Genomic DNA, 25,925 nt, shown 5'->3' on the forward strand with positions numbered 1-25,925 from the left:
ATAAGAAGAGATATGCCTATTACTGTTACAGGGTACGATTTAATTTCGCTTTCTTAAAAATGCCTTTTCTTTGGTCTTAGGAGAAAAGGGAAGTTGTTTCATGATTAGCTGATGAACGATAGTGATGAAGACTGCAATCCTGCATGGCAGCATTAGAAAACGGGAGGCCCCACAGCAAGAGGTCAGAGGTCACTCAGGGATTTACCACAGGCCGAGGTGATTTCTGTCTTCATTAACATAATAGCTTAGGAATAAAGAAAGAGTAAGGAGCCCAAGAAAAGGCACTGAGTCTCTGCAGAGCTTCCCAACTGCCCGACTTGATGTGAGCAGGTGCCAAGTCCTCCGGCAGAGTTCAGGATGAAGCAGGCAGAGCCCTGAAGCGGAGCGCACTCCTCAGGCAGGAGCAGTCATTTCAGGACCAAAATGAAGTCCCGTCAGGACCGAGTTCAGGAGGTGACCTGAGCCCTGGTTAAGGTGGATCCAGTTTCCTCCTCTTCACGTCCTGATTCTTCCTAGAGGAATCACAGTTCCCTGTGGAAGAGGAAACTGTTCAAACATCACTGCGGTGACTTTAAAATCAGGAGTAAATAAGAACTGATACAATCCAGAAGTCATTAGCTAACAGTCCTAGTTTACCTACTTTTAACCACAAAAGCCCAAGAATGAGAATTGTTCTATGAGGACAGATCCCTCCATTAACATGAGACCAAGTTGCAGGAGAAATCAAGATGGGCCTGTGTTTTAACCACAGCTGTTAAATATAGCTGAAGAGTTACCCCAGGGGAGCTTGTGGCTCTTAAACCAGTTGTCCCCTCCATGTTCTTACACTGCTGCCCCTCTTGACAGGAGTCCACCGGACATCTTAAAATGGAATGTCATCCTGCTTTTAAGATTCACTGAATCAGTCACCCACACCCAGGTTCCCTTTGGTGTTTGCTCCTAGAACACTCGGCTACCTCTGGCGTGTTGGTTAAGGCTGGAAGTTTGGAGGTGCCAGGGTCCAGACTGTGCCTGTGGAGTCTGGTGGCAGAGGCTTTGTGGAATCCGATTCTGGGTCTCCATGTGGTTCTTCAGGACCGAGATGGTAGGGGTCTGCAGTGGTTCTGGTTTCAACAAGGGCTTGAGCCCGCTGTCCTCTGCATCCATAGCCATGTCCCACATTTCAAGACTGTCTGCAAGGATGGCGGTCACGGGAAAGCGTAACACAAACGAGAGAAAAGAGGTCATGAGAAGTTCTGTATCGTGAGGGCCCCGTGACGGGATCTGAGTTTCTCTGCCCGTCCGTCCTGTGGAAGTACACCAGGCCTCCACGGTGCAGCAGAGGAGCTGCACACGCGCTAGCACTCAACCCAGCATCGGGCCGCTCGCATCCCCGTGGTACAGAACCGACAGAAGTGAAGACCCCTGTGCCTCTTTTGAGATGTGTGCGTGACAGCCAGGGACTCACAGGCCCCTGACCTGTTTACTGACTAGGCCTTAGGTAGGTCCTCTAGCTCCGCCTACCTGGGAGCAGGTCTCTCTGGGTGAATGGCTCCGAAGGTGAGTGGGTCCTGGGGAGGCTGGGCTTGGCAGGAGGCTCCGGTGGCGGCTGCGCTGCAGAGAGAGGGGACAGGCTGAGCTCCCATCGTCATCGGGGGGCTGGGCAGCCTCAGGGGTGCCCGGCTACCCCCCCGCACAGCCACCATCAAGCTCGGGGCCCTATGACCCAGTCCCACCTACTCATCTGTATAAACTAGAGCTGAAAACACCATGTTCTTCTCATCAAACGAGAAAAAACTGAAAAAGTCTGGGTTGGAAGCTAGAGACCCAGAATAATAATTCTAAGAACAGCCCCAGCACAATCCATTGTTGACTTTCCTTTCATTAATTTCGGATGGCCAGTGCTGAGGGGAGTTTTAAAGAACTAAACAGGAACCAAGTCATCAGAATCTTAGTAATTTTTAAGGAGAAGCTGGGAAAAATCCGTTTTGTCTTTGTTTCTAGTCTCTGGAAAAGACTTCAAAACAATCTGTATCTACTACTCCCAATGAATCTGAAATAAACACAAGTTCATGAAGAAAGAACTGCCAGAAGCCCCATCACCTGCACACCCAACTTCCTGCCTTACAGTCAAAGAGCTCATGTCCATGTGGCCAGAGTAACTGAAGCCCGAAGAAGCTCTGGCACCGGAGCGGTCCAGCTCTTGGTGACGTCAGGGGCTGTTTCCTTCCCCCGAGGACCACTGTCTTCACCCACGGGGAAACGCAGGGCAGGACCCGGCACTCTGAAGCCCTGGCCCCATGTGTGCTGGGCCCTGGTCTGGACCGAACCTGCCGCTCCAGGCAGAGGTGCCCCCAGCCTCTCACCCTGGTCCTTCGTTCCGGCAGACAGGGCAGAGGTGGCAGCCTGCTGCTGTCTCTCCATCTGTTCCCGGAACTGCTGCTGCAGCTGCTTCTGCCGGAGCTTCCGCTGGAGCGTGGCTTCGCTCTCCATGGTGCCGGGGGCCAGGCTTCTGCAGCAGGAGACCAGTGGGGTGTTGGGGGAGTTCCGAGTTACCTGGTCAACAGCACACAGTTCCCAAGGGGGTTCACGGCCCCAGGTGCTGCTCAGAAGGTGCAAGTGGAGGGAGGAGCAGAGGTGAGGGCAGGTGGCCGTACCGGGAGCTGCTCTCCTTGTCTCCCTGAGTCACACCGTGGGGGCCAACTGAGTGGCTCAGTCTGCACGGTGAGGTCACCTCCCGGGCTTTAGGGGGTTCCAGAGTCACATTCTGCTGGCAGCTGCTGTATCTGGCTTGTTCAACAGATGGTTCAAAATCTTGTCTCTTTGCATTAGTTAAATCCACTTCAAGAGGCGGCTAATAAGGAGAGAGAATAATTTCCTTCAGTTGCTCCTGCCCCTTGGTTGAAGGCATTCCGCATTTCTCTGCCTTTGTCTTCAAGGTCCTGAGAAGCTGAGACAAAGGATCCACAAGTGCAAGTAACCAACTCTGTGTGGAGTAAAACAGCTCCATTTCCCACCTGAGCCATTCTGTGTTAACGGGGTTTTCATATGAAGGAATCACACTGAAGTTTTTATTTAGGGCAAAATACTCTGTAAAATCTAACTTCAATCTTTCCTTGGCAACTGGGCCTGACACACTTTTCTATGGAAATGATCGTGCATCATCAGAGTACAGAAACCCAGAGCCTGTGCTCCACAAGCGAAGCCTCACTCTGTAATGTGAGGCTCACAGAAGAACAGAGTATTGGGTGGAGATGACTACATTTTAGTAAAGATAACCTGAAAATGAACATTACACTGTGAAATTTCTTATCTACACAGGGAAGTCAGTCAGTCAGAAAGAAATGAGCTTCTGCAGGGAGTTCCCTGGTGACCTAGTGGTTACAACTCCAGGCTTTCATGCCAAAGGCCTGGTTTCAATCCCTGGTCAGGGAACTGAGCCCCACACGCCGCATGGTGCTGCCAAAAAGGAAACTCAAGGGCAAATGAGCTCATGCCAGGAACCTTGAGGAGGATACGCTCAGTGAAACAGGCCAGGAACAAACAGATGACCCCACTGACAAGAGGCACCGAGGGTAGCGAGCAACAGAGACGAGGCAGACGGTGGTGCCGGGCTGTGTGGAGAGGGAGCTGGGGTCACTGGACAGTGGGTACGAGTTGTTTTATAACAGCAGAGTTACAGACAAAGATGGTAGTGGTGAGTACCCCACGTTAGGAATGTGGCTTGTACAACTGAACTGCACCCTTAAAACGTCTGAGAAGGTAAATTTTATGTTTATTTTACCACCACAAAAAAAACCTGAAAATGAGCACTGAAAAAAATTTTAAGAGTGATAAAGCTAAATATTGTATATTAGCTAAATCTGTATATTGAATATACAGAATAATTGGAACTCACATACTGCTATGTGCCGTACTGGACAACTGGAAGTAGAACCTACTAAAACCAAGCATATGCTGGACCCTCTGAGCTTCGATAATAATTTCCACAGTAAATGGGTGTGTGTGCACCGAAGCATGCTTAAGAATGCTAACGGCAGCCCTGTTCAACAACCAAAAGCTACGAAGATCTCCAGCGTCTATTGAGTCAGAATGGTAAAACCAACCGTAGACTTGTGTCACATAAAACGCCACTACATTCAACACAAATGAATCACACAGGTGGAATGAAAGCCAGACACAAAACAGTTCATAATGTGAGTCCAAAAAGTAAAGGACAATCAGAACTAGCCTGTGTTGCACGTGGTTTCCTCAGCAGTGACAAGGGAGGGGGTGGCAAACCCGGAGACTGCGGGAAGCGGGGATGCTCGACCTGATGCAGGTGCTGGCTACGGCGGTGTCTGCCTCAGAATTCATCCAGCTGAACATTTTATCACGTGTCCATTGTCTACATATCTGTGTTGTACTTTTTAACAACACGTTTTATAAAGTGCAAACCAAACACTTCCATTTATATAGTTTAAAAGCAGGAATAAACCTAACTAAAAGACTTAAAAAAAACAAAACAAAACACATTACTTTAAAAAAAAAAAAAAGTCAGACTTCCCTGGTGGTTCAGTAGTTAAACTATGAACTCTTGCAATACAGGGGACACGGGTTCAATCCCTGGTCCGGAAAGACACCCCATGGAGCAAGTAAGCCTGAGCGCCACAACTACTGAGCCTGTGCTCCACAAGAGAAGCCACCACAGTGAGAAGCCTGTGCACAAAAACCACGGGGGTCCCCCGCTCACTGCAACTGGAGAAGTGCTGAGCACAGCAACGAAGCTACAGCATGGCCAAAGGTTTAAAAAAAGAGAGAAAAGAGTGAATGGAGTGGGGGAGCAAAAAAGTTCTAGAGAGCTGGCTATGTCCTGTTTCCCTAATCTGAGGTGTAAACAGCTATGTTCACTTACAAAAATTCACCAGGCTGTGCCATTATGACTTTCGCAGCTTTTCGTGTATATGTTATACTTCATTTTAAAAAAAGTGAAAAAATAGTCATGTCAACAAAACGGCTGACTAGGAAGCTCCACGCCCTCCCTCACGGAGACACCAAGGTAACAGTAAACAGGCTAGAATCCCCCTGTAAGAGCTCCAGTGACCAGCTGAGACCTGCCGGCACTCAGGCCAACGTGAAACTGAAAGTTACAGCAAGCAGGTGGGATGTTCATGCCATTCGCCCCCAGCCGCGGCCTGGCACAGGGCAGAAGTGGAGTGGGTTGCCCTTCATTTCTCCAGGGATCTTCCCAACCCAGGGATCAAACCTGCTTATGCGGTGGATTCGTACCACTACTCCACCAGGAAGCTCCTATTTGTTTCTTACTATGATTACAAAACAAAACTACAATATCCCTCATGAATACAGATGCAGACATCCTAAACATTATTATTAATAGCAAACTGAGTTCAATGAGACATTAAAAAGATTTTAAAAAAGGAAAGAAACAGTTGAAGTTCTGCCAATTGACACACACCTCTGTGAGGGGCAGCACAAGAATGCCCCTCAGGGGCAGCAGAGGGAGGCTGCCGGGCGGGTGGTGGCCCTGCAGGGGCCCAAAGACCCACAGCCACACGGCAGCATCAGGGGCATTCCTGCGCCCGACCGGCCCAGCTCATGCTGGGCTCCAGACCCCACTCTCCGAAGGCAAGCGCACAGATCACGTGGTACACACCTACACAAGCGGGAATCCAGCCCTTCCAGACAGACAGCTGCGGAAGAGCAGAAGGCTGGGCCGCTGAGGCTCTAGAGGCCTGTGAGAAGTGGCAGTGGGCTGAGAGGGCCCTGTGCTCCCATCTCGGACCTCTGCCAAGCACACTCCTCTGCACCTTGGACTCTGGGCCTCATCGTCCTCGGCTGTAAACGAGCCCACTGGTCCCTGCTAGGTCTTATGTTCAAAGACGGTGGAAGTGCACATTCCCGACCCTCTCCAGAGCTGGCCGTGTCTTCACGTCCCTTTCCGTCACCACGTACTCAGACACAAGGGCAGCAGAGTCACCATCCCCACTTCCAACATACCTGGCATGGAAACTTGTTCAGTGACCTCAGATAGTCTTTGTCCAGAATACAGTTTCCAAGTGCGTTCCCAAAACTTCTAAGGGTAAGACAAGAGTGGAACCGGGTTGAGAACAGTTACGTGTACACACCAGAGAGCAGGGCTACAGCCTCTGTTCAGGCTGCTTCTCGATGATGTTCTGAGAAGACAATAGTGAGCGGGACAGTCATAGGTCCCTGCCCCAGAGCACAGGGCACGAGTCAGCCACTCACAAAGCCCACTGGTCCTTCCTGCCGCGGAACACAAGCTCCAGGGCCGAGATCCCTTCCCAGGGACGGCTGCGACCCCCAGTGCGTGAGCACATGTGCTCGGCGGCACAACCTTCACGACTAGACTTCTGTACTGGGAGGCTAGGATCACCTACAGGCTGTGGCACTGCGAATTTTTAAAGCAAGTTTTACCTGTATTTTTTTCTGGTAATTCAATTCTCAAAGGCATCTTTAATCCCCAAAAAGGTTAAAACCCTGCTCTGTGTAACTAAGTTAACTATGTTACATGCACATAACAAAGAACCACATAGGTGCGCCACAAGGAGGAAGCAACCTGTGGCGGGGAGGGGAGGGGAGGCAAAGTCCCGCACAGAACAGGATCCTACCATGTATTCCCCAAAGAGGGCCTCGGAGTAAAGGCGCAGCAGGGAAAGACAGCAGGGCAAGACAGGGAAACAGGCTGCCTGGGGCTAAGGGTGGGGCGGGGCTGGGGACAGCTCTGAAATGAATGGTGCCTGCCTACCTCAGCGCCCGCTTCAGCCCATCTGTTACTGCCTCCTTCCTGGCTTTTTCCAAGGACAAGGCTTTTGACTTGAGGCCCTCGCTGACACCGTAGCCCACGTCTTCATGATACGAGCCATCCTGGGGGCAGAAAAGGCGGTCAGGCCCCACCCTCACGGCTCTCTTCCTCTCCAGGCAGCCATGCTCAGACAGGACAGCCCTCCAGGGCCGCCTCCTGGACTGGATCTGCGCTCTCCCCTCTCTTCCTCCACATAAAGAGGCACAAGTCTAACCCAGCCCAAGTCTTACTAAGATGCACTACCGCACAGCAGAAAAACCTTGTGGGGGAGGGATAATCAGAGTTGGGGATGGACATATACACACTGCTGTATTTAATCAACAGAGAGGTACTGTACAGCACGGGGAACTCAGCTCAGTACCCTGTAACAACCCAAACAGGAGAACAACTGGAGGAAGAATGGATGCACGTATAACTGAGTCCCGTCTGCTGCGCACCTGAAACTGACAACATTACTGGTCAACTACACTCCAATATGAGAAAGTTAAAGAAAAAAACCTTTGGGATACCATTTGAAATATTATATTTAACTGATTCTAATGACTGGATAGCAAATCCTCTCACAAGTCAGGTGGAATCTGCTTCTCGGCTTCCACCAAAAAGCAAAGGTAGGCCTGACAAAGAGCTGAATATAATTTCTGATGATAACACTGTGATTCTGAAATATAACTCAGAAGCAGTCAATGAATAACACTAAAATGAAACTCTTTCCAGTCCCAGTGTATGTGAATAAGGATTTCAATCTGTGTGTGTGTGTGCTCAGTCATGTCCAACTCTTTGCAACATGTCCAACCATAGACCACCAGGCTCCTCTGTCGGTGGGACTTCCCAGGCAAGGATACTGGAGTGGGTTGCCATTTCCTTCTCCAGGGGATCCTCCCGACCCAGGGATCGAACCTGTGTCTCTTGCGTCTCCTGCATTGGTAGGCGGGTTTCTTTACCACTGCACCACCCGGGAAGCCCAAGGTTTTCAGTACTCTTTACAAAAATAAGTCAGAACAAAATTAATGGTAGATGTTTAGGAATAAGTAATATTAACTATACATATATTAACAATAGAAAAAAGCTTCATCCATCTTATTAAGAAATGCGTTTTCCATAAAATTTTATATTTTGATGCAGTTTTGCTGTCTCTTCAAAATAAACACAATTGACTCTATTGTGTGTTAATAACACCTGTAATATTAACAGTATCTCAATCCGAAAGAAATGTCTTAATAGACAGCCTTAAAGTCACTGGAAATTTACTCCCCCCTCCAAATTTTTACACATACACAGACGGACACAGGCAGAAAAGCATAACAGTTACTAATAAAAGATTCTCAATCATATAATATAAGCCAGTAGGGGACTTCCCTGGTGGCACGGTAGATAAGAATCCGCCTGCCAATGTAGGGGACACGGGTTTGATCCCTGGTCCAGGAAGATCCCACATGCCATGGAGCAACTAACCCTGTTCGCCACAACTGAGCCTGAGCTCTAGAGCCCACAGCCATAACTGCTGAGCCTGTGCTCCACAACAAGAGAAGCCACTGCAGTGAGAAGCCCAAGTACTGTAACCAAGAGTAGCCCCCGCTCACTGCAACCAGAGAAAAGCCCTTGCAAAGCAATGAAGACCCAACGCAGTCAAAAAAACAGCATCACTTTGCATTATTTAAAAAAAAAAAGCCAGTGGGGAAACGGAATGGAATTATGTGTTCAAGAAGAAGCAACATAAAATTTCTAATGACTAGAGTAACTTGCTCAAAAGAAAAGTAGCTTGTATACATATTTTTTAAAATAGATGACAGCATGTAATCTATGGTATTAATATTTAGAATCCATTGGTACATTTTAAAAACATGTAGCATATTTATTTTAGAACGTAGAATTTTACAATATGCCAAAAAATGCACCCTTGCAAGTATTTGTCTATATGGTGAAAATTCTTAGTCACTTAAAAATGTGCAGAACGAGCTCCTCGAAATTTTCTCGGGCGCCTGAGTAAGGCCGAGTGAATGCACAGCCTGCTCTGGCCCAGAGCCTCCGCACGCGCTCACTCTCCCCCCGCACGTCTCCCCCATCGCCCTCACCTTCAGCTGGACTCGCACAAACGCACAGACGCCCACGTAGAACTTGCCATTGTTAAGGTCAACAAAATCTAGGGTGGGAAAGAAGCCAGGTGAGGGCGTGCTGACCCCGCCTCACCCATTCCTCCTGCCAGAGACAGCACGCCCACCAGGCCCGCACCCGCGGCCATCCGGCTGGAAGCTGGCCGATGCCAGGAGGGGACGCACACTCACCCACGTTCTGCTGGGTGATGGAGTGCGCCCAGCCATTGTAGCCGAACATCTCATTGGCCAGATTAATGACCCTGTGACCCTCAATGTAACACACCTGGAAAAAATGAAGAAGAAAAAGCACCTTGTTAAAATTCCTCGCCATACCTAACTGTGGATCAGAATTTACTTATTCCTTACCAGCTCTTTTGTCAAAATCACCCTACACACTCCAGGGAAATTCCCAGTGAACTTACCTCAGAGAACTAGGGTCTGAGACTAGAGTCTCAAGGCTGTGGCTCGGCCACTTCAGAGGACAATGAAGGATGGATCCCATCCCTTTCCAGAGATGAGAAGTGATAGTGAATGAAAGACCCACTGAATCCACGAGGACCAGAGAGGGAGCCGGCAAGTTCGTCCAACAGTCAGCATCATGGGCCCCCACTTTTCAGGCAGTAAACTCGCCTACCTTCTGGCCTCCTCCAGCCATGCGGCTACTGATGTACTCTGGGCCCAGCCTCTGCCTCAGGGCGTTCTGGATGGCCTGGTGTTCTTCCACTGTGTACTGGTACTGGAACCAGAAAGGGGAAACTGAACCGACATTTCTGCCATCCCTACGCTCAGATGTACTGAGGATCCTATGAGCTGTTGTTCATGTGGGTTGTCTATCGATACAAGGAATTAAAACTTCAAAGGAACACATTCCAGTAACTACCAGAGCAATGACATCGGCACATGCTATGCAGTCTCTGGAAAATTCCACCCTCACTCATGAAAGAATGAGAGTGAAAAAGGCAGAGTACTTTGGTAGTATTATGAAAATAACTTTGATTTCACAGGCTCTGGAAGGTCCTGTGGACCCCAGGGGTCACTGGACCACAATGTGAGAACCACTGCCTTAGATGTGACCAGTGTGTTATCACAGCTCTCTCCAGCCAAAACTAGGAAACTAAGACTTCTTGTCTCAAGAGTCTCTCGTGACATTTACGTAGACGTGGAAGAGGAGAAAACAGGACAGGAAGTCTTGCTTCCACGTGTCCTCCAATTCAGCCACTTCCCATCCTGCACACGGAGAACTGCACCACTGTTTGATCAGATTTTCGTTCCCTTGGTAGTTTTCCCCTGGCCCTATTAAAGTGGAACAAATACACACAGATCTCTGGTAAGACAGATAGAATGTGGGTGGACAAAGCAAGAATCTCCCTTATAAGCACAGAGTATCTCCATAAACCCCAGAAACTTTGGCTGCCTCCAAAAAGAGAGATCCAAGTGTCATGTGGACAGGAGTGACAGGAAACACTGAGACTTTTCACATAGAGTCTGTTCCACTTGGAATGTTAAAAGCGTATGAAAATGCAACCTATCCAAAAACAGTTTATATCTAAATGTAGCCCCCAGCACTGATAAAGCTCCCATACACGCTGAGAGCTCAACAGAAACGCCCAAATAATGTCTCTAGATGAAAACAGCAGCTTACATACATGATGGCGCTTACTCACTGCTTCCCCAGACTGTCTTGGTTTCCACTTACCCTCATCCCTTCCAGGGAAGAGGGGGACACACTCACCTGACCAAAGCATAGCACGGGGCTGCCCCCAGTAGGCTGGCTGCCACGGCCTCCAAGGACTGCTTCCTCAGGCCCGGACATGCTGATGCAGGTGGACTCTAAATAAACAGAAGAGCAAAACAGAGATTTCAAAGGATGCTAATGGTGAAAGGCAAGTCTCCGCTACAATCAGATGAAGTCACTTTCTCCACGGACCTTAAACACAGGTCAGGGGCACAGCTCCTCAGTGCCTGGCTGTCACCAAATAGGCCTCTGAATCCTTCAGGGCCTAGTCTACCTTTCTGCTGAGTTCTTCCAGCGTGGTGCTGCTACTAAAGGTGATTTTTACAGTAAGAATGTGTTATATGTTATAATTACAGTGTTTGTAATAGAAAAAGTCGAAACTACAGAAGCATGCCAGGGAAGAGCCAATAACCAGCTTATGATCACCTACTGTATGAGCATCATGACCTTGACCTCTCTGGGGTCAAAGAGGAAACACACGCCACAGCAGCTGAACTGTCATGGAGACATGATGCCATGGGAGAGTCGCGTGGCACAGAAGACCCCGTGTTCAGAAAGGACACAGCACTGAGCCCCCACGGTCCCCGCAGCTTCGCTATCTCCTGGGACCGTGCTCAGGCCCCACTCCAGACCGACTGAATCAGAAGCCAGAGACGAGATCCAAGCCCACCCAGCGATTCTGCCACCAGCTCCAGTCTGAGAGCCAGTGTGTTAGACTGAGACCACGCCAGTGTGCAGGCTGGTAGTGCACAGACTCGCCTCAGGAGAGTCAGCTGCTCCCTGAGGCCCTGCGCCTGCCGCACACCCAGCAGATTCCACGCGGGGCCTCAGCCGACCTGCGCGTGAATCTCTGCATATAAGTCCTCAGATTACCTATAAAACCAAAATCTGTGGCCATCAAGTAGCACATGATTCCACACATGGCATTACAGCAGAGTGTTTAAGAGCTCACATTCCTAATGCTGACTTCTGGCTCCATCACCCATGAGGTCTTGACCAAGAGAAGTATCACATAAGCTCTCCAATGACATTTCATCATCTGGAAGATGGAGGTAACAATAGTACCTACACTTCCTAGGGGTTCTGTAAAGACTGTGAAACTGCATAAAACTGCATCAGTGCAACTAGAGATGATCATACCAAATGAAGTCAGTCAGAAAGAGAAAGATAAATACCATATGGTATCACTCACATGTGGAACCTAACATATGACACAAATGAACCTATCTCTGAAACTGAATCAGGAGCACAGAGACCTGACTGGTAGTTGCCGAGGGGGTGGGGGGGAGTAGGAGGCTGGGGTTAGCAGATGTAAGATTCTCCAAACAGACTGGATAGCAACAAGGTCCTACTGCACAGCACAGGGAACTATATTCAAAATCCTATGATAAACCATAATGAAAGAGAACATTTTTTAAATGCCTGTATATGTGTCAGTGCATGACTCTGCAGCACAGCAGTCATTAACACTGTAAATCCACTACATGTCAGTTTTAAAACCTGCGTTAGAAGAGTGCCTGGCACAGATGAAGTATTAAATAAACGCTAACTATTGCTGAGTGGTTGTTAATTTCTTTATGTAATTATGAAAATGCAGAAAACTATTTAAATAATAAAACGTTACCTTTCAGCTAAGAAATGGTAAATTTATTTATAATCTTGCACTAAAAAGTAACGAGTGGCCTATACTAGTCAATAATTAGTGTCTAAAATTATTAAATCAAAAAATAGTGCAGTGACAATATTATTAGAATGTAACTGTAAATGCCAAAAAAGACAGTTAAAAGAATGAAACGTCCCTGAGGAGTGGTGCCAGTGTGAACAACAGTGCATCAAGGCTCGTCTTTTTATTTATTTATTTTTCATTTATTTTTATTAGTTGGAGGCTAATTACTTCACAACATTGCAGTGGGTTTTGTCATACATTGACATGAATCAGCCATGGAGTTACATGTATTCCCCATCCCGATCCCCCCTCCCACCTCCCTCTCCACCCGATTCCTCTGGGTCTTCCCAGCCCACCAGGCCCGAGCACTTGTCTCATGCATCCAACCTGGGCTGGTGATCTGTTTCACTATAGATAATATACATGTTTCTATGCTGTTCTCTCGAAACATCCCACCCTCGCCTTCTCCCACAGAGTCCAAAAGTCTGTTCTGTACATCTGTGTCTCTTTTCCTGTTTTGCATATAGGGTTATCATTACCATCTTTCTAAATTCCATATATATGTGTTAGTATGCTGTAATGTTCTTTATCTTTCTGGCTTACTTCACTCTGTATAATGGGCTCCAGTTTCATCCATCTCATTAGAACTGATTCAAATGAATTCTTTTTAACGGCTGAGTAATATTCCATGGTGTATATGTACCACAGCTTCCTTATCCATTCGTCTGCTGATGGGCATCTAGGTTGCTTCCATGTCCTGGCTATTATAAACAGTGCTGTGATGAACATTGGGGTGCACGTGTCTCTTTCAGATCTGGTTTCCTCAGTGTGTATGCCCAGAAGTGGTAAAGAGGGTTCCCTTTTCTCCACACCCTCTCCAGCATTTATTGCTTGTAGACTTTTGGATAGCAGCCATCCTGACTGGAGTGTAATGGTACCTCACTGTAGTTTTGATTTGCATTTTTCTGATAACGAGTGATGTTGAGCATCTTTTCATGTGTTTGTTATCAATCTGTATTTCTTCTTTGGAGAAATGTCTGTTTAGTTCTTTGGCCCATTTTTTGACTGGGTCATTTATTTTTCTGGAATTGAGCTGCAGGTGTTGCTTGTATATTTTTGAGATTAATCCTTTGTCTGTTGCTTCATTTGCTATTATTTTCTATCAAATACATACATGTATTACTTAAAATTTTAAAAAACAGGGGTCAGCAAACTTTTTCCATAAAGAGTCAGGAAGTAAATATGTTGGGTTTGACAGGTTATACAGTCTCTATCACTACTTCACTTTGACATTTTAGCATGAAAGCAGGCATAATGTTGGGTCATGGTGGAGAGTTCTGACAAAATGTGGTCCGTAGAAGGGAATGGCAAACCACTCCATTATTTTTGCCTTGAGAACCCCATGAACACTATGAAATGGCAAAAAGATACAAAACTGAAATATGAGCTTCCCAAGTCAGTAGTGTCCAATATGCTACTGGGTAAGCGAAGACAAAACTTCAGAAAGAATGAAGATGTTGAGCCAAAATGGAAAGGACACCCACTTGTGGATATGCCTGGTGATGAAAGTAAAGTCTGATGCTGTAGAGAACAATACTGCACAGGAACGTGGAATGTTAGGTCCCTGAATGAAGGTAAATTGGATGTGGTCAAAGGAGATGGCAAGAGTGAACATCGACATTTTAGGAATCAGTTAACTAAGATGGACAAGAATGGGAGAATTTAATTTGATGACCATCAGCAAGAATTCCTTAGAAGAAATGGAATATCACTCATTGTCAACCATAGTCAAATGCAGTACTTGAGTGCAATCTCAAAAATGACAGAATGATTTTGGTTTGTTTCCAAGGCAAAACCACTCAACATCACAGTAATCCAAGTCTATGCCCCAACCACTAATGCCAAAGAAACTGAAATTGAACAGTTCTAGTGAAGAAAGCTGAGTGCCGAAAAATTGATGCTTTTAAACTGTGGTCTTGGAGAAGACTCTTGAGAGTCTCTTGGGCTGCAAGGAGATCCAACCAGTCCATTCTAAAGGAGATCAGTCCTGAGTGTTCATTGGAAGGACTGACGCTGAAGCTGAAACTCCAGTACTTTGGCCACCTCATGCGAAGAGTTGACTCATTGGAAAAGACCCTGATGCCGGAAGGGATTGGGGGCAGGAGAAGGGGACGACATAGGATGAGATGGCTGGATGGCATCACCAACTCGATGGGCATGAGTTTGAGTAAACTTCGGGAGCTGGTGATGGACAGGGAGACCTGGCGTGCTGCAATTCATGGGGTCGCAAAGAGTCGGACACGACTGAGCAACTGAACTGAACTGATGAAGACCTACAAGACCTTCTAGAACTAACACCAAAAAAAGATGCCCTTTTCATCATTGGGGACTGGAATGCAAAAGTAGGAAGTCAAGAGATACTGGAGTAACAGGCAAGTTTGGCCTTAGAGAACAAAATGAAGCAGGGCAAAGATTAACAGAGTTGTGTCAAGAGAACACACTGGTCATAGCAAACACCCTTTTCCAACAACAAGAGATAACTCTACACATGGACATGAACAGATAGTCAATAGTGAAATCAGATTATATTCTTTATAGCCAAAGATGAAGAAACTCTATACAGTCAACAAAAACAAGACATGGAGCTGACTGTGGCTCAGACGATCAGCTCCTTATTGCAAAATTCAGACATAAAGAAAGTAGGGAAACCACCATGCCATTCAGGTATGACCTAAATCAAATCCCTTATGATTTACAGTGGAGGTGACAAAAGATTCAAGGGATTCAATTTGGTAGACAAAATTGACCAAAACCATCCCAAAGAAAAAGAAATGCAAGAAGGTAAAGTGGTTGTCTGAGGAGGCCTTACAAATAGCTCAGAAGAGAAGAGAAGTGAAAGACAAGGGAGAAAAAGAAAGATATAGCCATCTGAATGCAGAGTTCCAGAGAACAGCAAGGAGAGGTAAGAAAGCCTTCTTAAGTGAACAAAGCAAAGAAATAGAGGAAAACAGTACAACGGAAAAGACTAGAAATATCTTCAAGAAAATTGGAGATTCCAAGAGAACATTTCATGCAAAGAAGGGCACAATAAAGGACAGAAACTGCAAGGATCTCATAGAAGCAGAAGAGAATAAGAAGAGGTGGCAAGAATACACAGAACTGTACAAAAAAATGTCTTAATGAACCAGATAGCCACAATGGTGTGATCACTCACCCACAGCCAGACATCCTGGTGTGCAAAGTCAAGTGGGCTTTAGGAAGCATCACTATGAACAAAGCTAGTAGAGGTGATAGAATTCCAGCTGAGCTATTTCAAATCCTAAAAGATGATTCTGTGAAAGTGCGGCACTCAATATGCCAACAAATGTGGAAAACTTGGCAGTGGCCACAGGACTAGGAAAGGTCAGTTTCTATTCCAATCCCAAAGAAAGGCAATGCCAAAGAATCTTCAAACTACTGCACAACTGCACTCATTTCACAAGTTAGCAAGGTAATGCTCAAAATTCTCCAAGCTAGGCTTCAACAATACATGAACCGAGAACTTCCACATGTACAAGCTGGATTTAAAAAATGCAGAGGAACCAGAAATCAAATTGTCAATATCTACTGGATCACATAAGAAGCAAGGGAATTCCAGAAAAACATCTACTTCTGCTTCATTGACTATGCTAAAGCCTTTACTTTGTGGATCACAACAAACTGTGGAAAATTCTTCAAGAGATGGGAAATATCTGACCACCTTACCTGCCTCCTGAGAAACCTGTATGCAGGTCAAGAAGCAACAGTTAGAACTGGACATGGAATAATGGACTGGTTCCAAATTTGGGAAAGGAGTATGTCAAGGCTGTATATTGTCACCCTGCTTATTTAACTTATATGCAGAGAACATCATGCGAAATGCCGGGCTGGATGACTCACAAGCTGGAATCAAGATTCCTGGAACAAATATCAACAACCTCAGATATGGAGATGATACTACTCTAATGGCAGAAAGTGAAGAGGAACTAAAGAGCCTCTGGATGAAGATGAAAGAGGAGAGTGAAAAAGCTGGCTTAAAACTCAACATTCCTTGGAGAAGGAAATGGCAACCTACTCCAGTATTCTTGCCTGAAAACATTCTATGGACAGAGGAGCCTTTTGAGCTACAGTACCTGGGGGTCGCAAGAGTCAGATATAACTTAGCAACTAAACCACTACAGAAAATGTATCAGTGCTGCCAGAAGCTGGGGCAGGAGATGCAACAGAGCAAATGGGGAGTAACTCCTACTGGATACAGGGTTACTTTTCAGGGTGATGAAAATGTTCTAAAATCAATGATGGTGATAGTTCCACAACTGTGCAAGTATACAAGCTATTGAATTATACACTTAAAGTGGGTGAATTGTATGGTATTTAAAACATACATCAATAAAGCTATTATATTTTTTAAAAAAACTCAACATTCAAAAAACAAAGATCATGGCATCTGATCCCATCACTTCATGCCAAATAGATGGGGCAACAATGGAAACAGTGACAGACTTTATTTTCTTGGGCTCCAACATCACTGCAGATGGTGACTGCAGCCATGAAATTAAAAAACACCTAGACAGCATATTAAAAAGCAGAGACATTACTTTACCAACAAAGGTTCATCTAGCCAAAGCTATGGTTTTTCCAGTAGTCATGTATGGATGTGAGAGCTGGACTATAAAGAAAGCTAAGTGCTTAAGAATTTGATGCTTTTGAACTGTGGTGCTGGAGAAGACCCTTGAGGGTCCCTTGGACTGCAAGGAGAGCAAATCAGTCAATCCTAAAGGAAATCAGTCCTGAGTATTCACTGGAAGGACTGATGCTGAAGCTGAAACTCCAATACTTTGGCCACCTGATACGAAGAACTGATAGGCAAGCAGGAAGAGAAGGGGATGACAGAGGATGAGATGGTTGGATGGCATCACTGACTTGATGGACATGAGTTTGAGCAAGCTCTGGGAGTTGGTGACGGACAGGGAAGCCTCGCAAGCTGCAGTCCATGGGGTTGCAAAGAGTCGGACACTAGAGAGCAACTGAACCGAACTAAGACTTCCCCAAATGCTTTTATTCTTATCTATTTCCTTATCACCTAAAAGCACTTCCAATTAATGGTGGAGGGAGGAAGGAAGGTGGGAAGGAGACATGCCACATAAGGATGGTTTTCTCTTTTGTCTGGGCTTCCCAAGTGGCTCAGTGGTGAAGAATCCACCTACCAATGCAGGAGACACAGCTTTGATCCCTGGGTCGGAAAGATCCCCTGGAGAAGGAAATGACAACCCACTCCAGTGTTCTTGCCTGGGAAATCCCATGGACAGAGAAGCCTCGCAGGAGGCTTTGTGCATGGAGTCACAAAGAGTCGGATACAACTGAGTGACTGAGCACGCTCTTTTGTCTGACTTCTTCTCATCTTTATTAAAAACAAGACAGGACATTACTGAAACAGAGCAGAACCCTATGGTCCTTGCCCCCCACTATGTCCTCTGCCTGACTTTTGTCTGTGGAAAACTTTGGTCAAAGACTAAGTTTAATCAGAAAAGTGAAAAATGAGGAAACAAAGGAAACAGTCAAAGGAGACTAAATAATAATGTGGTCATTAAACATAATCAAAGACCTTTAGCTCTTTTTCAAGGGTTATAGATACTATTCTGAGGCATATCCTATGAGCTGTCTTATAAATACTAAAACATCAGGTGGAGAAGTTAACTATATGATGACCAGACTGTACCCAGGACATGAGCTGCCACAATTCCAGGAACTGAACACCAAGTTCAGTTCAATCGCTCAGTCGTGTCCGACTCTTTGCGACCCCATGAACCACAGCACGCTAGGCCTCCCTGTCCATTACCTACTCCCAGAGATTACCAAAACTCATGTCCATTGAGTCGGTGATGCCATCTAACCATCTCATCCTCTGTCATCCCCTTCTCCTCCTACCTTCAATCTTTCCCAGCATCAGGGTCTTTTCAAATGAGTCAGCTCTTCACATCAGGTGGGCAAAATATTGGGGTTTCAGCTTCAACATCAAGTCCTTCCAATGAACACCCAGGACTGATTTCCTTTAGTATGGACTGGTTGGATCTCCTTGCAATCCAAGGGACTCTCGAGAGTCTTCTCCAACACCACAATTCAAAAGCGTCAACTCTTCTGCACTCAGCTTTCTTTATAGTCCAACTCTCACATCCATACACGACCACTGGAAAAACCATAGCCTTGACTAGATGGACCTTTGTTCCAAATAGGAAAAGGAGTACATCAAGGCTGTATATTGTCACCCTGATTATTTAACTTATATGCAGAGTACATCATGAGAACGCCAAGAAATGGGAACAAATGGATCCTGGAACTGTACCTAAAACAATCAAGATGATGCTCGTCAGACCACTGATGACCAACTGAAGACGACTGTCAGAGCCGACTGTGCTGTTTCTACATGGAGGCCGCCCCACAACTCTGTCTATAAAAGCTCTCACCCACTACTTGTGTGCCGGGGGAGGGGGGATGGCCTTCAGACAGATGTCCTCCCCCACCCACCCCAGTTGTCGGCATCTGAAATAAAGCAAACTTTCCACCAAACCTGGCCTGTTTATAGACAGCTGGTTACTTGTGTAACTAACACGCACAGTGCTACTTGGGCATTCTTGACAATTGGTTCTGATGTCCGACTACCACTGAGTACAGTTTGTTCTGGGGAAGTATTTGTTTGCGACTCCGTACTGGTCACCCTCAAAGAGGGTTTTTGACAGATCTGTCAGTCGGTGTGTGAGTGTGTATTCCATCTGTGTGACTGGTATTCTTGTTGCCTTGTGTGAAATGGAAATTCAGGTTCAATTCATTAAGAAAAATTTTAGCTGGAAAATTATGACTAAAGAAAGATGATTATTTTTGGACCATGTATGGCAACAGTCTTCTTTAGACTCCAGAGAAGATTGGTTAAAATGGAACTCTTAAAATTCAGTAAAAGCCAGGTTTTTTTTTACATATACAGTTAGGAAAAGCTAGCTTGATAAAATGCTTTTTTCAGACCCTGAGGAAACAAAAGTAAGCCTAGGTGAAAATTTGAAGTTAACACTTACCACGTCCCTAAAATACAAACATAATCCATGTTGCTTGGAACTCCAGCCTTGGATTAATTGTAAAATTTAAAGCTAAGAAAAAAAAAAGGGAAAAAACTCTTTAAAATTGAGTATGTAAACTTGGCTATTCTATTATCCATAAACTGGTAAGATTAATTGCAATGCCTAATTCATAAAAGGTAAAAAGATAAAACAATGAGATCTCTGGATATTTCCATGTCTCAGTATTTGTTTTTGTCTTTGGATGATACTGCTGAGGTTAATTTTTAAAGAAGCTCTACATAATAGGTTTAAAAAAGTATAAGCGCTCACAAATCAAACAACTCTAAATTTACCTACTTTTGTCTTCTTATAAAAGCAAGAGGAAAACTAAAGATGCTTGGGTTTATTAAACATACATGTACTATTTTAAAAAATTATGCTATTAAAAGTGTATGTTTTTTGAGATTATGAAGTATGTTCTTAAGTTTGCCAATCAGAAAATGCTGGTATAACATTTCAATCACTTGTTTCTTGGTTTTGTTACAGTTTCTAGGGTTAAAAATTGTAATATGTAAAAATAATAAGGAAAGCATTTCAGTATGTAAAAACAAGTAAGACGTGTTGTTGGCAAAAAAAGGTATACAAAAATAATTTTTATTGAAAACAAAGATGATAATAATTTTGTCCTACATCTGTTTCTGGATGGGGGAAATATAGGAGTAATTTATTCAAATCCAGAAAATGATAAAAGGTTTATTAAAAATTTTTTTTGAAAAAAATTTATGTTGTCAAGATTAAGATTAGACTAAATTTAATTAGGTATATAAATTTTGCTATTAACAGTAAACTGATACAAGACTAACTTTCTTTTTCTTCCCCTCTGTTAAAAAAGCAAAGTTCTCCTGGAATATTGATCTGATTTTGGTAACAGAGACACCCAATGGAAAGTAACTGCTTTGTTTCTAATGATACTTTTGAACTAATGCTTGGGATAGAAAAACTGTCCAGTAATGTTGTCACAAAATCACTGCAGATGGTGACTGCAGCCATGAAGTTAAAAGACGCTTGCTCCTTGGAAGAAAAGTTATGACCAACCTAGACAGCATATTAAAAAGCAGAGACATTACTTTGCCAACAAAGATCTGTCTAGTCAAAGCTATGGTTTTTCCAGTAGTCATGTATGTGAGAGTTGGATTATAAAGAAAGCTGAGCGCCGAAGAATTGATGCTTTTGAACTGTGGTGTTGGAGAAGACTCTTGAGAGTCCCTTGGACTGAAAGGAGATCCAACCAGTCCATCCTAAAGGAAATCAATCCTCAATATTCATTGGAAGGATTGATGCTGAAGCTGAAACTCCAATACTTTGTCCACCTGATGTGAAGAACTACCTCATTTGAAAAGATCCTGATGCTGGGAAAGATTGAAGGCTGGAGGAGAAGGGGACAACAGAGGGTGAAATGGATGGATGGCATCACGGACTCAATGGACATGAGTCTGAGTAAACTCCGGGAGTTGGTGATGGACAGGGAAGCCTGGCATGCTGCAGTCCATGGGGTAGCAAAGAGTCGGACACAACTGAGGGACTGAACCAAATGTTGTCCCAGGATATAACTACTCATGATGTGTAGGACTGCTGGCTTTAAGTTTAATGCTTAAGGCGGGGGGGGGGGGGGGGGGGGGGGGGCGTGGAATTGAAATGGAGCAGGACCATATGGTCCTTGCCCCCCACCCATGTCCTCTGCTTGCTTTTTGTCTGTGGAAAATTTCAAATAATAAGTTTAATCAGAAAAGTAAAAAACGTGGAAACAAAGGAAAACAGTCGAAGGAGACTAAATAATGATGTAGTCATGAAGCATAGTCAAGGACCTTTAGTTTTTTCTCAAGGACTATAGGTAATACTCTGAGCCATATCCTGTGAGCTGTCTTACAGATACTAAAACACCACGCGGAGAAGTTAACTTCTTGATGACCAGACTGAACCAAGGACTTGAGCTGCCACAATTCTGAGAACTGACTGCAAAGAAATGGGAACACGTGCACCCCAGAACTGAAGATTAACTGTACACAAAACAACCAAGATGATGCTAGGAAGACCAGTGATGACCAATATGAAGATGACTTAGAGATGACTGTGCTGTTTCTGCATGCAGCCCCCCCCCCCCCCCACAGCTCTAGCTATAAAAGCTCTCATCCCCTGCTTGTGGGGGCGGGGGGTGCAGAGTCAGTCTTTGGACAGATGTCCACCACACTCCCCCTCAGTTGCTGGCATCTGAAACAAAGCAAACTTTTCTTTCCCCCAACCTGGCCTGTTTATTGGCTTTTGAGTGGTGAGCAGATGGACCTCCCATCACACACACCCTTCCGATAACATTATCATGAATAAGCCACCTTTAAAAGCTTAAAACTTTAGTTTATAAACATGGGAGAGCAGTGGAAATTTTAAGTTGAGAATGATACAATATTTTCGCCTGGAAATATTCCTTGTCAGCAGTGGATAACTGCAGGAGAGCACAGTTGGAGTCTACAACAGTCGGCAGAGGAAACCACAGAGGCGACCAAAGTGACAGCCACAGATGACAAGTATGGACTCTGTATGTGCGTCACTGAGGCTGAGCTGACCAAGCTCAGTGATCAGTTAAGTGCTGACTATGAGGATCAAGACCACCAAGACTAGAAACCAAAATTCTTTATTTTCATTTACGTACATGCTGCTCACATGTTTGTAAAACTTTTTTAAATTTAGCAAGAGTATAAAAAGCATTATTTAAGTAAGAGGAAAAAAGATCTCAAAATGTCCTCTCCTCCTTGAAACCTGACACACCTCACTACACTCTAAACAGAATTAATCCTAAATTCCCATAGCATTTAGACAGACATCACAGCACATGGGTTTCCCAGGTAGCCCAGCAATAAAGAACTGGCTTGCAAATGCAGGAGATGCAAGACACATGGGTTCGATCCCTAGGTTAGCAAAATTCCCTGGAGGAGGAAATAGCACCCCACTCCAGTATTCTTGCCTGAAGAATCCCATGGACAGACGGCCTGGTGGGCCACAGAGTCAGACACGACTGAGCACACGGCACAGGTAACACTATAACCCATTCCACCGCTGAGAACACAGGGGCCGTATACTAACTACTGACTGGATCTCTAGGACTTAGCATAGTCCCTACCCAACCTGTAGAATAAAGAGAATGGTAGCTTTATTTTTAGCTCTTTTCCACTTCAAAACTGCCAGGACTTTACTAAAAATGAATATCTTGGGTGGAAAAATGTTAGAAGTCACAGAAATGGAATAAATATCCCCACAAAGCTTTCTGAGTAATTAAACTGGTCACATGGTCCGCTCTCACTGTTGGTGGTGGTCTGTTCTACAGGTACCCTGAGCACTGACTGATTCAAGACCCAGCCACTGCTCCTGCAGAAACACTGGGTTAGGTTCCCTCCAGCCTCCGGTTGCTTCATTTCCATCAACCAGTCAGTACAAAGCCTTGCTCTTCATGTTTCTATTAAAGGCACCCTATTTAAGTAAGACACTGCTGATTCCTTAACACTGAACTCACAGCTGACAGCACCTAACTCACACCTGAACAAAGCTCATCAGAAAGAAGCCTGCCTTCCTGCACCAACAAGCTTGGAGGACCTTCTAGACAGGGATGGACTTGGGAGGGCGTTATACTATGTCCGTCAGAGAGAGAACGACAAACACCATGTGATGTCACTCACAGGTGGAACTGAAACAACACAACACACTAGTCAACAAAAGAGAAGCAGACTCACTAGTGAACTCAGTGGTGGTACCAGTGCGGGAGCGAAGGAGGGAGGGGCAAGGCAGGGGTAGTGGGAAAAAGAGGGTTGTTAACACAACCTTATGCCCACGATCTCGTGTGAGCGAAGCTGGAAAATTGTAAAGAATTACAGAACTTAAAGAATCTTTGAATCAATTTTTTAGAAATGGGCTAAAGAAACAGTGGAATCACGAATAAAAAGCTTAAACTGTGGCACTGAAGGACAACGAGGCCGCTGGTTTACAGTCTGAAATAAGCAGGCAGAGGGGCGGTCCGCCAGACTTCGGCAGGGACAGCGCGAGGGTCACCCCGCACACCGGCCAGGCGCCCTGAGTGCTGGTTCTGTTCGGGGGCCGGTCCGTGAACCCACAAACACCGAAGGCGCGCTAGGTCTGCTCGGAGATGAGCCCCGCCCCCCGAACCCCGACTCTACATCATCCGTCCGCTCGTGTCCAGCCCACCCGGTGAGCATCACTGGACAGACGGCCTGGCGGCGTCTCCAGCGAGCCCCGCACACGAACGCTGCTCCGGCCCGTGACCACCAAGCCAAGGGTCCAGGAGTGCTATACTGAGAAAAGAAAACTGTACAAACCTTTCCGAAAAAACCAGACCCGATGCCGCCGAAACACCTGACCCGGACCCAGAGCTCCAGGCTGGGGGAGAATTTAGATTTCAGAAGTTTGTGCCTCGGTCTGTGAGTCCCCGGGAGGAACAGACCTTAAACGGACTCGGAGACCAGAAAGCGCAAAAACCCAAAGCCCATCAGTTAACGGATAAAGAAAGCAAGGCTCCCCCCTCGACGAAACGCCGCCCAGCGGCCGTGGACCGAGGAGCGCCGACCCCGCCGGACCAGGTGAGCCGCGTCAGCTAACGAGCTCGCGGGGCTCCGGGTGCCCCTCACGCTCCACACTAGCGGCGACTGCGGCGCTGCCCGGCCCGGAGAAGGCGCCGAAGCCACGCAGCCGGTGTCTTCAGACTGAGGGATTCCACCGTGTGTGGATTCCGGCTCGTTTGTTTGAAAGCGCCACAAGAGCTGACGCGCTGACCGGTCAAACTACGCCGAAACACCAACGCCTTTCCCGCCTGGCGCCAGTGGGCGTATCAGCCCTCGGTCCCCGCCCCGAGCATCACTGAGCCCGCGACCCCGGCCCCGGCCGCCCGCCCGCTCGCACGGCCCGAGGCCCTCACGGCACATCACACACCGCTGGGCGCGGAACTGCTAAGCCGGGACCAGCAACGCGAACTCCCACCCGACGGCGACTCCACTTACGCGCCTCAGCCGCGCAGGCCGGACCGAGTTCTGTCCAGACTGAACGCACAGAAACTCCCTGGGATACGGCCGCCTGGAGAACCCTGGGAAGAAGGTCTGGGCAAGAACGCGCGGGCGGAGGGGACCTGAACGTGCGGACGGGCACTAGGCACGGCCGCCAAGAGGACTCTGGAAAAAAGGTCTGGGCGAGACCACACCAGCGGATGCGGTCTGAACGCGCGGAAGGGCACTAGGCACGACCCGCAGAGGATCTTGGGAAGAAGGTCTGGAAGAAATCGCGCCAGCGGTGACGGCCTCAATACGCAGCAGGGCGCTTGAACGGCCGCGCAGAGGATCCTGGGAAGAAGGTTTCGGAAACACCGCAACGGACGAGGAGGCCTGAAGGGCACGCAGAGGACCATGGGGAGAAGGTCTGAGCGACAACGCCCCGGGGCGGGGTGGCCCGAACCCCACCCTGCTTAGGATGGCTGAGTGGAGGACCGTGGGAAAGGAGTAGGTCCAACTGAACTCGCGCCGGACCACTGCGGGGCATAGAAAGAGAAGCCGCAAGTCAAGTCGACAGATGGGAGCAGAGCCGTCTGTTGAAAGCCGTAAAGCAAGCTGGCAGTACGACCCGGACCACCGTGCCCGCCGCTCGGCTCCCGCATGTCCTACGTCACCGTGACCTCTGCTGCCCCCTGGCGCCCAGCGAGCTCGCCGCATCGCCCTCTGCGCCCCAAGCCCAGCAAGGACTGCCCGGTTGCTTGGCGCCCCCGGTGCTTCGAGGCTGCTATGGTCATCAGAGCCCGGCAGGGACTGCAGGGGGACGGGCCCTCCGGAACATGCCCCTTGCCGCTCGGTCCCCAGGCCAACGGACTGGTTTCAAATTGGGAAAGGAGTCCGTCAAGGATGTATACTGTCACCCTGCTTATTTAACTTATATGCAAAGTAGCTCATGTGGAATGCCAGGCTGGATGAAGCATAAGCTGGAATCAAGATTGCCAGGAAAATGTCAATAACCTCGGACATGCAGATGACGCCATCCTTATGGCAGAATGACTTCTCTGGTGGCTCATACGGTAAAAGCGTCTGCCTACAATGTAGGAGCCCTGGGTTCGATCCCTGAGTTAGGAAGATCCCCTGGAGAAGGAAATGGCAACCCACTCCCAGTACTCTTGCCTGGAAAATCCCATGGACAGAGAAGCCTGGTAGGCTACTATCCATAGATGGGGTCGCAAAGAGTCAGACACGACTGAGTGACTTCATTTCTTTCCTTCCTTCCTTCCTTCCTTAGCAAAGAGGAACTGAAGGGCCTCTTCATGAAAGTGAAAAAGAGTGAAAAAGCTGGCTTAAAACTCAACATTAAGAAAACGAGGGTGATGGCATCCGATCCCATCACTTCATGGCAAATAGACAGGCAAACAATGGAAACAGTGACAGATTTTATTTTCTTGGGCTCCAAAAATCACTGCAGATGGTGACTGCAGCCATGAAATTAAAGACGCTTGCTCCTTGGAAGAGAAGCT

At 46.7% G+C, this 25,925-nt stretch overlaps 1 protein-coding gene across 3 annotated transcripts; it reads right to left on the reverse strand.

Moving 5' to 3' along the window:
- Positions 1 to 111: 111 nt before the first annotated feature.
- Positions 112 to 24,597, reverse strand: RAD52 (RAD52 homolog, DNA repair protein). 3 transcript variants are annotated; one of them, XM_065943020.1, is made up of 13 exons: positions 24,421 to 24,597; positions 10,628 to 10,725; positions 9,530 to 9,631; positions 9,085 to 9,178; positions 8,875 to 8,942; positions 7,700 to 7,780; positions 6,746 to 6,864; positions 5,977 to 6,052; positions 2,637 to 2,833; positions 2,346 to 2,491; positions 1,504 to 1,593; positions 957 to 1,172; positions 112 to 531 (listed from the first exon to the last, which is right to left on the reverse strand). In XM_065943020.1, exons 2-13 carry the CDS (start codon positions 10,706 to 10,708, stop codon positions 470 to 472), a joined length of 1,332 nt encoding a protein of 443 aa, XP_065799092.1. In that variant the 5' UTR covers positions 10,709 to 10,725; positions 24,421 to 24,597; the 3' UTR covers positions 112 to 469. The 3 variants fall into 3 exon arrangements, with proteins under 3 accessions (XP_065799092.1, XP_065799101.1, XP_065799108.1); XM_065943029.1 differs by lacking the exon at positions 24,421 to 24,597 and adding an exon at positions 24,353 to 24,403; XM_065943036.1 differs by lacking the exon at positions 7,700 to 7,780 and having other exon boundaries at positions 24,421 to 24,592.
- Between the last annotated feature and the right edge of the window lie 1,328 nt (positions 24,598 to 25,925).

The sequence above is a fragment of the Muntiacus reevesi genome, chromosome 1 (assembly GCF_963930625.1).
Source record: "Muntiacus reevesi chromosome 1, mMunRee1.1, whole genome shotgun sequence".
Classification (NCBI taxonomy): Eukaryota; Metazoa; Chordata; class Mammalia; order Artiodactyla; family Cervidae; genus Muntiacus; species Muntiacus reevesi.

Bases quoted from the DNA above. Each gene is read 5' to 3' on its own strand.
- RAD52 (XM_065943020.1), bottom strand. From the start codon at position 10,708: ATGTCCGGGCCTGAGGAAGCAGTCCTTGGAGGCCGTGGCAGCCAGCCT. The intron at 6,865-7,699 runs GTTCGATCCCTG...TTCTGCCCCCAG, and splicing joins AGGAGACGCAAGAGACACAG to GATGGCTCGTATCATGAAGA. The intron at 6,053-6,745 runs GTAGGCAGGCAC...TCTTACCCTTAG, and splicing joins GGGCTGAAGCGGGCGCTGAG to AAGTTTTGGGAACGCACTTG.